General features: G+C 34.7%; 1 protein-coding gene across 1 annotated transcript in view; it reads right to left on the bottom strand.

Annotated features, from left to right (window-relative positions):
* Nucleotides 1-4484: 4484 nt before the first annotated feature.
* The window catches only part of LOC147066954 (calpain-B-like), a 36531-nt gene continuing 27112 nt past the window's right edge, over nucleotides 4485-13903 (bottom strand). Inside the window, exons 14-20 of the mRNA XM_085954764.1 lie at nucleotides 12368-12475; nucleotides 12205-12278; nucleotides 9713-9814; nucleotides 8716-8843; nucleotides 7968-8089; nucleotides 7730-7803; nucleotides 4485-4576 (exon numbers count right to left, since the gene is read on the bottom strand). Of these exons, the coding sequence (XP_085810890.1) occupies nucleotides 4485-4576; nucleotides 7730-7803; nucleotides 7968-8089; nucleotides 8716-8843; nucleotides 9713-9814; nucleotides 12205-12278; nucleotides 12368-12475 (700 nt within the window). The remainder of the gene's footprint in view (nucleotides 4577-7729; nucleotides 7804-7967; nucleotides 8090-8715; nucleotides 8844-9712; nucleotides 9815-12204; nucleotides 12279-12367; nucleotides 12476-13903) is intronic.

The raw sequence follows: 13903 nt of genomic DNA, 5'->3' as shown, positions 1-13903 counted from the left end.
CATGGCGGATATTGTTGTATGTTGAGTATTGTATTTTACAAAGATTTCAGATGTTATTCGGCTAAAAAAGTGTTTATTAATGGAAGAATACAAAGGAGTAACAGCATTTCGAAACAATATGTGCATATTATTAATTATACATTGATAGTTTTTCCTAAAACATCTCGTCGCTATAGGATTGGTTTGTCGAATATCCATTTTTGTCGAAATCAACCTTTTAATACAGAATGTTTTTTTGTATCTAAATGGACCGAACCATCCCTTTCTTTAAATTACTTTAAAGATTATTGAATACATCATTCATATGCTGTAAAAATAACAATTTAAATATCTCCATGTATTTAAATATAGGATTAAGAAATTTGTTTCTCGTCTCCTGAACATTTCGTCAGCTGAATGCAGAACTATTCTAACTCACATTTGAAATATTTTACAGAAGAGTTTTTTGAAACAGCCTACTTCAGTTATTAATTATTTATATGGACAAGTGTATGAACCATTTTTTTCATCAATAATCCTACTAAAATATGATGCATCCATTTATCCATAAAGATAATAAATAATTTCAGTAAGTTGTTTCAAAAAACTCTTTCCTCAAAAATTTCAAATGTAAGTTAGAATAGTTTTGCATTCAGCTGACGATTTGGTCTATTCCAGGGCTCGAAATGGACCGGAACGCACCAGAGCACCGTTCCGGTTCATAAAATCTCCAAAATTATCGCTCCGTCTCGTGGAAATATTAATTTGACCGTATGAGCTAAATATGTCATATATTAAAAAATCTAACAAACTTAATTTTAGAAAAATACATATACAATTAGATAACAACGTTAATATTTTCATAAAATTATCAAGCGCTCCGGTTCGTAAAATTTTCCATTTCGAGCGCTGGTATATTCGACAAACCAATCCTACAGCGCCGATCTGTTACAATAACAAGTATGTCAAGCATCAAAATGTTTACTCTCCAATGACATGTGCCAGGACCGTACTCGTAATATTATTTTGAACCCAAAATATAAGATTTGTTTTTCAAAGTAAAAAATATTAGTGCTAGTTAATGACATTCATTATTTAGATAAATTTATAATTCATTTCAGAGTTAAATATATTTTTAGGAATAGGTACCAAATAAAAAATGCATTTATATGAAGCATGTAATGGAGTAGGTATAAAGTGGCAATTTTGTATTGTTATATCTATACTTAATGGTTTTTTTTTTGTATGAATATATTCATATAATATATTATGAAGGGCTTCTCTGATAATATTATGCAAAAGAGATAAATACCTACTGTAATTAACTATACAATCAAATTTTCAACATATACCTGTATTTAATAAAACATTTTATATAAATTTTTATTTATTTAATTTTTTTTTAATTTCAATTTAATTTAATTTAATTTTTATTTTTCACATTTTATATATTAAACAGTAAGTAATTTATGTATAAACAATATGTCGAAAACAAACCCATGTTATATTTTTCTTTCATAACATATTTTCAAAATACACACCCACATGAGTGAATAGTTAATATAATTAACTTTTTCTTGTTTATAATTAACTTTGTCATTATTTTTCAACATATCTGTGTTTTGTATTTAACAGTTTTATTTAAACAACAATAATATGTAATTTTAGCAATTATTATGAACAAATAATATATAAACACATATTTTCTTATTCCAAGATTCACCCATTTGTAAACATGGACGTATTGTTATTAACCGATTTGTGTTTAATTTCTCAAAATATTATGTGTTTTTTGTATTTCTATTAAAAATAAAATACTTCCATTTGCATTATTCTTTCTTACCCTCAATCCTTATAAAGTTTTTATTGCGGGAACTTTTTATAATGAAAATACGCTCATCATAAATTGGTTGCAAGTATTGATAAATAAATACTCAATGGGGCATTTTTATGTCTGAGTATGGCCCACTTCATCTGTAGGATGATTACTATATTATTAGGCCTACAAAACGCCTTCTGTCTGACATTTACGTGCTCCGTCTGTAGGCAACGTGCAATGTCTTTGGTCCAACTTCTTTGGGTCGTATAGTACTGAGATAAAATTCATGTCTAAATAAAACACGGTTCTTGTTTATCCGGTTTACAGGAAGTCAGCGGCAAACAAATTTTGATAATAGCCGATATACTGGATTATTTGTTAGGTTAGGTTAGGTTAAGTTGGGTTAGGTTAGGTTTTCATTCTCGAATTAATGAATTTTGCCAAAATCAGGGATGACCGGTATACGGTGATGTTTCTCAGCAAACTGATGACACGCATGATTATGGTAAAAACTCAATTCGTTAGATAATTTAAGACAACCAGGCAGGGCTCGAAATGGACCGGAGCGCACCGGAGCGCCGTTCCTGTTCGTGAAATCGGTAAGACTATCGCTCCATCTCGTGGAAAAAATAATCTAACCGTCACGGCTAGATAATCCATATAATAGAAAATATAATACACTTATTTTTATTCAATACACATAAAATTTGATAATTATGTAAATATCTTCAGAAAACTGTCGAGCGCTCCGGTTCGTAAACTTTTCCATTTCGAGCGCTGCAACCAGGTCAATGCTAAAAGTATATTCTTTCATATATTTATAGCTGTGCCAGGTAAAGGGGCTTTGCCCAAAGATGTTAGAAAAAACTTTCTTATCCCAGATGGAGCCTTTTGTGGTTTCCCTATCAAATCACTGAGACAAACTTCAATTTATCGTTAGTGCCATTTTTCTATGCAATAAACAAAAAGTAAGCTCCACTCTTCACGGTTTTTATGAAAATTAGTATATTGGGTTGTTCTCTTTTTTACATCACTTTTATTTATGTTTATGCTCGATATCTATAGAATAATGTTTTCATCAACATATTTGACTATTCCTTACAGTGCTCGAAATAGAAAATTTTACGAATCGGAGCGCTCGACAATTTTCCGAAAATATAACATACATAGTTATCTAATTCTATGTATATTTTATAAAAATAAGTGTGTTAGATTTTTTGTTATTTATGGCATATCTACCTCAGACGGTCATATTAATTTTCCACGTGACGGAAGTTAATTTTACCTATTTCATGAACCGGAATGGCGCTCCGGTGCGCTCCGACAATTTTGAGCCCTGCATTCATAATATTATTCACAGCATAATCTACTGAAAACTCTTGCTTACAAAGATGTCCCATATCCAGATTACTGCATAATCAAAATTCTATTTTGAGTGAAATGAAAGATGAAAATAAAAACAAGAAATATGTTTTTTGTAAAATTTAATATTATTAAATATGTTCCTAATATACCTAGGTACAAAAAAACTGAATATATAAACAAAAATACAATATTGCTGTGTGTTTTAAACATATATATATATTATATATATATATATATATATATAATAGATAACTATTTATGATGTTATCACATTGTAAAAAATCATACATTTAAAAAGTGATTACAGTATTATTATATTACACCTACTCAATCCACCGATAATAATTATGTTTACTTTTGACAATTTTCATGGAGCCCCTTATAATGCTCACGGAACCAGGATGGAAATCATTGGAAAGTGATTATATTATATTAAATCTAAAAGGTCAAAATATACATACGAAAAGGAATGAAATATTTTTTTAATTATTTCATATAATAATAATATGTACAATCCTACGGTCTGTAGGTACCCATTGTCTTCCAGCAGTCAATTAGCCATAAAACCTTTTTGAGAATACCTACGTAGGTACTTTACAATTCTTATATACCAACAATTAACTTTATCAAAACGGATCGGTAGGTAAAAAAAATATTCCAGTTTTAAAATATATATAATTTCCATAAAATATTTTGTCTTTATTTAATCACAAGATTTGAGAATGTATGTTTCTTTATTGAACATACATAATCTAGAAACATACCTATTAGAGGATAGATTGTTTTAGGCAATGTATTTCTCATCAGAGACCATATTATTAATTACACATACAAAGTTATTATGACATTGTTAATTTTGTAATGTAGAGGTAATAAATATTATTAAGTATTTATTTTACTGTTGGTAACATAAAAATAATCATTCGGCAAGTTTTATATTTTGCAGGTATTGAAAAATATGCATTCCTTACGATTTCTTATAGGTACTGTTACACCCCCGAATGGCCCCATTTGGGGATGTCGCCTCTGTGGATCTGAAGAGGCCCGAACCATCATCAAAAAATTATATAAAATGTAGCACCAGGAATTCTCCAAATAAAAATCACCATTTTCAACCATTCCGGTGTTATTTTGTACACTCCCAAGTCCGAAATGACAGACGATGACGAAACCACCAGCATACTGAGCGAGAAGAGGAAGCATCTTCTCTATTTCGACTTGACGGGAGATGGCAGTACCTACTCAATGTTTTATTTAAATACAAGCCCTTAATTTATAAAAAAATGTTTTTTTACGGCGATCAGAGATGTTCTATTAGTAATTAGTAGATAGTTCTTCTCAGCCAGTCTTCCAAAGTGAAGGTCGCCGTAGCCATGTCATTCGATCGAGGATCCGTTCTGTTGTTGAAACGATCTAAGAATTGAGAGAAACCGAAAAGAAAACGTCCATAATTAGTACATGAATAGAAAGAGACCGATTTTCCCTTAATATAAGTTACCTACCCTTAATCTAATATATCACTTCACTTCAAAATCAATAAAATAAAGTGATAAATGTGCTGTCTTGTATTCAGACAGTTAATTAATTACCCCGGGATGTTAAGGTGACGCATCAGTGAAACGCCAAATAATGTTCAACTGTATGCGCGACGAAAATTTGTACTTGCTTCGCATTCATTGAGAGAACGTGGAGTCGGACGCACGTCACTTTGCTGCGTGATGGCGACGGGCCAATTAATTCTAAAATCGTGTAAAGATGACTAAAAACTTTACCCATTTACTTTAAAAAGCAAACATGTCAATGAATATATTATTATTGATACTAATAGAATAATAAACAGAACATAAAATGGACGTATGTTGGATTTATATGAGAAATAATATTTCGTTTGACAGGCGTCATTTTCACCCGCGACCCGCAATCCGCACATCGCCTAGCAACGATCTTTTTAGACCGTGCCTCAACTAATGCATGGCCTTAACTGTCAGACGTGATATTTTTAATCTTTTGACGATGCTAATAAATTCCGTTCGTTCCGGTGATGTCACTTCGGGTTACCTTACGATATTGACAAAATTATATGTAGCTAGAAGGAAAATCCTTCTTTTGGAAACATATATAATATGTCTTCATAATCATAATTTACTATTTGTTTTATCCAGAAAATGATAAAAGGGCATTTTATTACCTACTATTTTGATCTCACCCCTTACTTTCATACCTCTTTCTTACAATTGAGTATGTCTCTCTTTGTCGCATATACTTTTAGCTCTATCTCTTTTGTTAGAAATGGAACACTCTACAATGGAACAGTCTACTCTGAAATGGAACACTCGACACTCTGTTTGCAATGTGTATTTATAATTTATGGCAGGTAAAAGAAATCTGATGGATATTTTTCAATTATATTATGTATTTAGTGGATAATGCTATCGTTTTAAAAATAATGTAAATATATTGATGATTATAGGAATAGCCGAAATATGAAGATGACGAAGTGCATAATAGCTGAAATATTTGCAGTTTATTAGACTGGGTGACCTTAGGTGACCGATAGCTTATAAAGACAGTTATTATTAATTGTAAATTGCACAATGAGATTCTTACTGGATTTTGGTAATTTGCCAGTAGGTCAACAATGCAGGTGCCGATTTATTTATCTACATTTGTACCATATATACCATCATGGCCCCCACACCCTGAAGCGGGCCCCTTACCTATCGCTAAGGGTAAAGGCAGTGTGACGCGCTACAATAGCGTTTTCCATGGTGTACGCGGTAAAATTAAGGTGTATTTTTGGCGATTTTTTGTATTTTATATACATCTGATACCTCCACGTTTCTACGTGTATGGAGGACCCCTTTAGGGTAAAGTACGAGCAAAGATATGGATGCCACATTCATGTTTCTTATAGTCCGCCAAGCTAAATGTCCTTCTATCGCCGCTCGATGAATAGAATGCTCTGTACTTTTATTTATTAACTAAAAAAATGTACAAATTGCTAGATAGGGAGATAAAGATTGGACATGTGAGATTGGTATGATCGAGACTCAAAGGAAATAACTTTAGTTTTAAATCGTATTTGTATTAAGATACCTAATGTTGTTTCTTTTGGGCTCGATTTCCCCGAAATCACTGTAACTCTCGACTACCTAGCTAAAAGGTGACCTGGGCGACCCTTAAGGTAAAACCCAGGTAAAGGCCAAGCATTCTGCCGCAGGCGAGAATGACAGAGAGGGATGAGCGTTCAGGGGTAGATCGAGAGGGACAGCGATAAAGCCAAAAAAGGAGACATAACCAATCTGGCAAGGCAGTAAAACCCAAGCCTTCGATCCGTTATGGACTTCGTGTCCCGCTTAGAGTCGACTTTGTGAAAAATATAATTTGTTTGCGTTTACCTACTTTTAAAAACAATTTCTGTGTCGACGGGAATTGGCCGGTCAGTCAAAAGTGATCGAGTACGTACCGACTTCTCATACCAGTTAAGTGACGTGACTCGCGATTTGTTCATTTTTCGTTAGCTACACAAGGCGCCCAGAGGTGTCTAGATAATTTAATAATCGGGAAATTAACTTAGATAACTCTTCTATAAATAATAGTGTAGCCGTGCGATCACTGCGAATAAAAATATAAATGAACCTACTCGTGAAAAATTAGTTAATATTCAGCAATCTTTTGACCGACCTTTAATCTCAAATGTGCCTGTAACTTTATAAACTGTGTAAACTTAATAATTGTGTCATGTGTGTTGTCTTGTGTATGTAACTTTTTGTGAACCATAATTAATAATAAAAAAACCGTTCACCTTTGCGTCGATTAATTGATGCGTTCATCACTTTTATCATCCTATATTTTACCCAACTGTCAAGACTACCTTACACTGAACGTGCTCTACCAACCCAAAAACCAGCTTTGATTGACCGCCCTGAACAATTACATCACTGAGCTAGTCGAAGGGTGGAAGCTGGTCGTGTGACTCACACGTATCGACCGACGGCACGCTACCAAGGGTGTCATTAACGCCAGGTCGACCAGAAAAGTTGAGTGCGGAGGTCGGATCGGGCTGTGCGGCCCCGACTCCCCCCCCCCCCTACCCGGACTTCCGGGATGTTACATCTATTTGAATTATGGAGTTGTCGAGTATCGGCACACATTTAAACATTGCATAATTCAATCAAATATTTTAATTATTAATAATTAATTAACTAAAATAGCGCCTTTTTTACTATTAGAGCAAATTTGTGGTCTGTGTTTATCTCACTTATCGATCGACTCGTCACGCTGGGCCCTTTCTGAGCCCGGGCCCCTAGACTAGAGCCCTGTCAGCCCCCCCCCCCCCCCCCTTGTGGGGGCCATGTATACCATACACTCCATCTGATTATTTAACTTAATCTGAGCATAATAAAGATTTTATATACCAAGAAATAGGGCCGCGCTGAGGATGGCTGCCACCCAGGTGCCAACGCAAAATTGTCGCCCCCCGCCAAATAAAAATCCCCTGCCAATAACATGAATCTAATGGAAACATCCACGTTTCTCTAATTGTAAAAATAAAAATAGACGAACCTATCATTGTCTTTAGTTTTACTGCACACATTATGAAGTCATCGATGGCAATGTTGCCATTTCGGGAGCAATATCTGAAAAACATTCAAAATAATATTGAATTCAAAGAGTTTGGCCATGCCTCGTCTTCTGGAGACGGATTTCTTCAACTTTAAACTATTGTTTTAAAATACTAACAATTTAAGCTATTTCTTGCAGACATATACATTTGAAAGTATATACATAATGTTATTGTTACCTGTGTACAATAACATTGAGTATGTGCTTGTTGAGGGTATATCCTGCCGAATGGAGGGCCTCTCTGAGAGAGGCAGCAGGTATCTTGCCGATATTGGTCGGATCGTATAACTTGAACACAGCCTGCAATGAAAAGATTAACTCATAACATTACATTACAGTAAGTTGCATCTGGCAACTCTGGTCTGTTACGTATGCAACAGACGCAGAAAACTTATTATTTTCACAAGGTATTAAAATAAAATGGTGGCATACATAATCTACTACGGTTTACAGACACTTCTCAAATAAAACTAAAATAAAGATCAACAAAACCCCAATCAAGCATATTATTGTAATATGTTATGGAAGCTTATGAAGCTTGGAAGTTATGTAAGCGGTAGTCTCGTGGATTTCACGAACTGATGCCCTCTGGTCTTTCGAGCGCTACACAGGGCTCGAAATGGACAGGAGCGCACTGCAGCGCCGCTCCGGTTCATAAAATCCCCAAAATTATCGCTCCGTCTCGTGGAAAAAAAATTGACCGTTTGAGCTAGATAGGCCATATATAACAAAAAAATCAAACACACTTTTTTTGAAAAATACACATAAAATTAGATAACTGTGTTAATATTTTCGTAAAATTATCGAGCGCTCTGGTTCGTAAAATTTTCCATTTCGAGCGCTGGCGCTACAACAAATATAATATCATAAATCACCGCTAATATTCTGGTGAAAAAGCAAACATTAATATAAAAATAGTTACGCACCATCCACTGATGAATGACGACCCAAAGCAACTTGAACTCTTCAAAGCTAAGTTTTCCTGAACTGTCAGAGTCCCACATGGCAACCATTGAGCGGCAGATATCTTTGGAGAATCTCTGGTTTCCAGTTTCTGTACAAATCATAACACACCATTAGTCAACTAATTGTCTTGTACCTACATTATACAATTTTACTAATCCCAACTACATTTGTATCAGTTTTTTCCAACCTTATTTGTGCCATTCCCCACTTCAACGCTTCAAAGATCTCCATATCCCCTCCCTATCAAAATTTCATAGTTTACTAACAAATTCTGAAAAAAAATAATTGCTTCAAATAAAAAATGCAAATATTGCAAATAGGCAATACTATTTTTAATTAAACTTTCGTAAGTAGGTACTCGTACCTATGTTCCTATGTATATTATATTAGATATACCTACAACTCGGAAGAAAATTAGTGCGATCCTTGTGATGTGAGCAGCAAAGAGTTTTTATGGGAGGTACTAATTTGGTCAATTTTAATCTTAAATCTCCACAGTTTGTGATATGAAAACGATTTCTTTTTTCAGTAACAAATCATTCATAGCGCTAAAGCGCCGCATTCAACTGAATACTATGATGGGAATGGCACAGTAATTTTCTCGGAAAGTCATGGTTGCAATATCAAAAAAATATTTTCGAAAATGCGTTTTTTAACAACAACAAAAATGTACCAAATACTAATGATTTGCACATTGCCCCCCAAAACATTCAAATTGACCCCCGGTGGGGTGTACGCCCCACGTTGGGAGACACTGTTCCAGAGGTATTTTGAAATGACAAGCGATTATAATATGCTTTATTTATTGAAAACAATAGTTATACCAAAAAAAATATAAGTACTCAACCTTATTTTCGTTTGTAAATTCATTGAATCAAAATACGAACATGATTATGTATTTATGTTCCCTAAATAACTATAGGTATTGGCAGGAATAAAATAAGAAATGAGACTGACCATTCTGCAGTTCGTCGAGGGTCTTCTTGAGCTGTAGATAGTCCACTTCGCCGTCGTCTCCCGCCAACTTGAGGAAAAGCTGTCTCATGGGATCTGGGGTTGCTGTCGTATAAAGACTGTTGGCCTTTACCTGTATCAAGTAGGTATAACAAGGATAAAGAAGCTTCGTCGCCGCTAAACATTAATAATAAAATTGAGAATGGTTTAATTTTAATAAAACGAATTTTTCTGGTAATTCTACTCGTGCCAATTTCTATAGCCTAGTGCCCTAGTACCTACTCACACACGTTCTTGCTCGACGGTTTCTGACTGACTTGGAAGCATGCTCGTCGTAGCGTACACACACACGCCCGGTCAAAGCGCACACATTGAGTCATACTCAAGCGGATTTCTGTCGAGCATCGAGCAAGAATTACAGACCTTGAATCTTTTTTGCATCGAGCCGTTTGCTTGATATCGAACAAAAAAGCATCGAGCGAGATGGTACACACATTGAGACATGATCGAATGAGCGTAAAACCATCGAGTAAGAACGTGCGTGTGTACTTGGTTTAACATTGAAATGGAAATGAGCAGCGACGCGTTTAGTGACGTAGAGGCACAACGCACGGACTGATTTTGAGGCACCTACGATAAAAATAATAACAATCGAATTTTCAATTTCCAAATAAATCCATGCATACGAACGATTTATTATTTTGATTTTATATAAATTATACAAATGTGGTTCAATCATATTTAATTATGTTACCACAGTACATAGGTACATACATTACACATAATATTTAATAATGTAGTGTTTGGGCCAATAATGTTAGCGCTAATCCCAGACTAAATTCATAACCTACCCACATAATGATTGTAGTGCGTCCAAGCATGTTATAAACAATTGAGTTATCTTCAGACCATAAACGCATCAAGACGTGCACTCGTTTGACCCTAGCGTCATCAAAGAAGTAAGTCATTCAATTACGAATTACGGTTCGCCCAATGCCGCGTCAATCACCTATTCATGAACTATTATAAGCTCATTACCCAACCATCTATGGCATGCAATAAACTACAGAGTGTCTCAACAAGAAGTTATCATTGAGTGATAGTACTAGGGATTGAGTGCAAGAACGAGGAATCAGCCCAGGGTGCCCGCCTTATCAACATTAAAGGCCAGTGCCTGAGAGTCTTTGTATAACCCCCAGCATCCATATCATCAATTCCTATTGAAGTCCACTAAAAAACGCCGCCATGTAGTATACAACATACTTAATACGTAACTTTCATATTATTATGCACCCATATACACCCACGATGGCCGCGCGGCTTAAACGTCGGCCTATAGCGTCGTGGGTCCAAAGTTCGAATCCTGGGTTTGGCAAGCACAGCTATTGTTTTTAAATTTGTGTATGAGTCAGAGTACGAACCTAATAGGTTGAGCAAGTGGCTGACATCCATTTCTCGTAAAAACAAAATCTGTTAATATAAACCTCCACTCTATGGAGGCCTATATGATCTTATTAGGATCGGACATGGTCGGTCGGAAATATAATGAAAGTAAGTGAATCACAATAATATAGGTACCTTTTATCAACCTCTTTAAAAATACATAATATATACAACCTAGCACTGCAGGCGAAAAAAAATCTTGTCCACAGATTCCATTATAGACGATGTAAGTAAGTAGGTATAATATTATTATAATGTTGGCAATTCCTAACCTAATTTTTACCCGACTTAATTTAATTACCCGATTTAACATTGTTGCACGGTAATTGAGAGTTTGTTCTGTAAAATCTAAATCGTCATTATTAAAAAAATATATCGGTGTGTGTATTTATGTACGCGCGTTAGAAGTTATACTTCTTTGGCGTAACAAAACTTGTGATAAACTAGATTCTTTGACTAGTTCTTAATTATCTTGTTAAATTACACACTCTAAAGGACCGCTTATTGGAACGCCATTGGTTTATTTCTATATACTTTAACTTTTATTACTAAATTATATAATGGTTTCTCGTTGTTTTTATTTTTAAAGTACCAACTGTCTATCTGACGTTTAAGCGTTTGTTTACGTTAGGAATTGCAAATGACCGACAATAATAAATTCGCTGCCTAGGCAACGGAACAATTCTAAACTATAATATTATTATGTATAATCGTCACGATTGCAGTATCATACTGTGGCGAAAATGTACTGCCTTCGGCTGATAACCGAACAATCGGTGGTTCGAATCCAATCGAGTGCGTTTTTTTTCGTGTGAAAAACTAAATTATGTGTTACATGTCACACGCCAAAAATACACTCTGATCTAATTTCCCAAACGCGCCAAAAGAAGTATAAAAACTATCAATTTGTGAGAAATACTCATCTTTTTCAATTTTTGTATAATAATTTAATAATTTTCCGACTGGAATAAACTATTTGGGGTCTCCATTTTAAATTTTCTGAAGAATCAATTGCGTCATTTGCATAAAAAAAATTGCCACTGAAAATGAACGCTCGTTATTATGCTGGTTTTTATTACTTACCCTTTCATCAAGTTCTCCAATACCACTTTGTTCATCGTTCTCACTAAAAAAGAAATAATTAATATTATGTAGAATCCAACGATTGAACAATATAATATTATATAGCAAATATCATCTGACAATGGGACTCACGTGACATTGCTGGAAGTCTCAGTGAACACTCTGAGCAAAAATTGTCCTTCTTTATTTGGTTCAAAGGTACTAGGGATAACGCAATATGTACCAGGACGCAGTTTGTACCTGTAAAATACCACAAAAATCATTATTTTTATTCGTACTTACCTGCCTAAATAATATAATAGCCCACAGGGAAATAGTTGCTAAGGCGCCCATCTATGAAGCCATCTTCGATCCCTAGCAGTTGACAAAAGGTGCATGCAGTGCTCGAAATAGAAAATCTTACGAACCGGAGCGCTGAATAATCATTCAAAAATATCAAATTATGTTGGTATGTAGGGCTCTGCGCTAATACACATGTCCCCCCCCCAATACAACATTAAAATGTAGTTTTTTTTTAAATGGGTACACTACTCATTTTTGCAAAATCACTTATTTTTCGTCAATTTTCTTAGAATTGGGCTCTTATCTTAAAAATTTTAGAAGCTCGTACATTTGTGTGTTCCTTCGCTGCAATGTACTTTTGTGATTTCAAATTATTTTTCAGGTTCCGGAGACCTACTAATTTAAGGTCCTGGACACGTATCCCCTTTAGCCAAAGAGATTTCTTTAGCCCTTTTTGTAAACACATCTGAAATCCGAACAGCCTATATTATATTATAGACTTTGTAGGACTAATCATTTTTAATTTAAATTTATTTTTTTTTCCCACGAATCAGTTACATGCAATATTAACTCAATAACATGAAACGGAACGCAATTATCAAAGAATCCATGAGCCGGAACGGTATCTTTTAGAACTTCACGAACAGGAACGGCGCTCCGTGCGTTCCGGTCTACTTCGAGCCCTGGGTGCATGTTGTTTTGTGCAATATGTGTTTGATCCAGTGCAAGGACTCAATGGGCTATCGATGGGCGGATGACTAATATTAAAATCTGTTATGGTTACATGTAAATTGTACGTAAAACATTTCACCTTAGCACAGTTCTGTTTCTTCATATTCTGTTTTGTCCGGTTATCAAAATTGTATACAATGACGTCCCTAGATAAAATGCCGCCCTAAGGCAGCCGCCTCATTTTTTATACAGTATTTTTATCATCCTTTCATCTCCGGGTCCAATATCTAAGAAATGTGTTGTATGGTTACATTACTAACAAAATATCAGACTAATTATTTGCAAATCTGCACGTGTTGTTTCTGGTCGCCAAGGACGTCGAAGGGCAACGGAAATAAACTAGATATCGTGAACCCGATAAAACCAGTGAGCTGGTTTTTTTTAATGAAAAGATATTTTCGTTATTACTAAGTTTAGGTAGCTATTTCTTAATCTCTTTTTCACGATGAGAGCATCTATAAATTTAATAATAAAATACTTATGGGTGCTTTTAAATATATATCCTATTTTATATGTAGGTATATGTCAAACAATCGTTGGAGGGAAGCGATAATAATATTATAATACTTTTACGGTTGTTTGTTATCATAATCGATTTTTGGGTTTTTGCTGCGTGTTCTTCCTCCTTCTTTCCTCGACGTTCCGTGCTCGTTG

Source organism: Rhyacophila brunnea, unplaced genomic scaffold (genome assembly GCF_057557595.1).
Source record: "Rhyacophila brunnea isolate RB1 unplaced genomic scaffold, BYU_Rbru_1.0 scaffold_4, whole genome shotgun sequence".
NCBI lineage: Eukaryota > Metazoa > Arthropoda > Insecta > Trichoptera > Rhyacophilidae > Rhyacophila > Rhyacophila brunnea.
The sequence above is the reverse complement of the archived record's forward strand: the minus strand, read 5'-3'. Positions and strand labels throughout refer to the sequence as shown.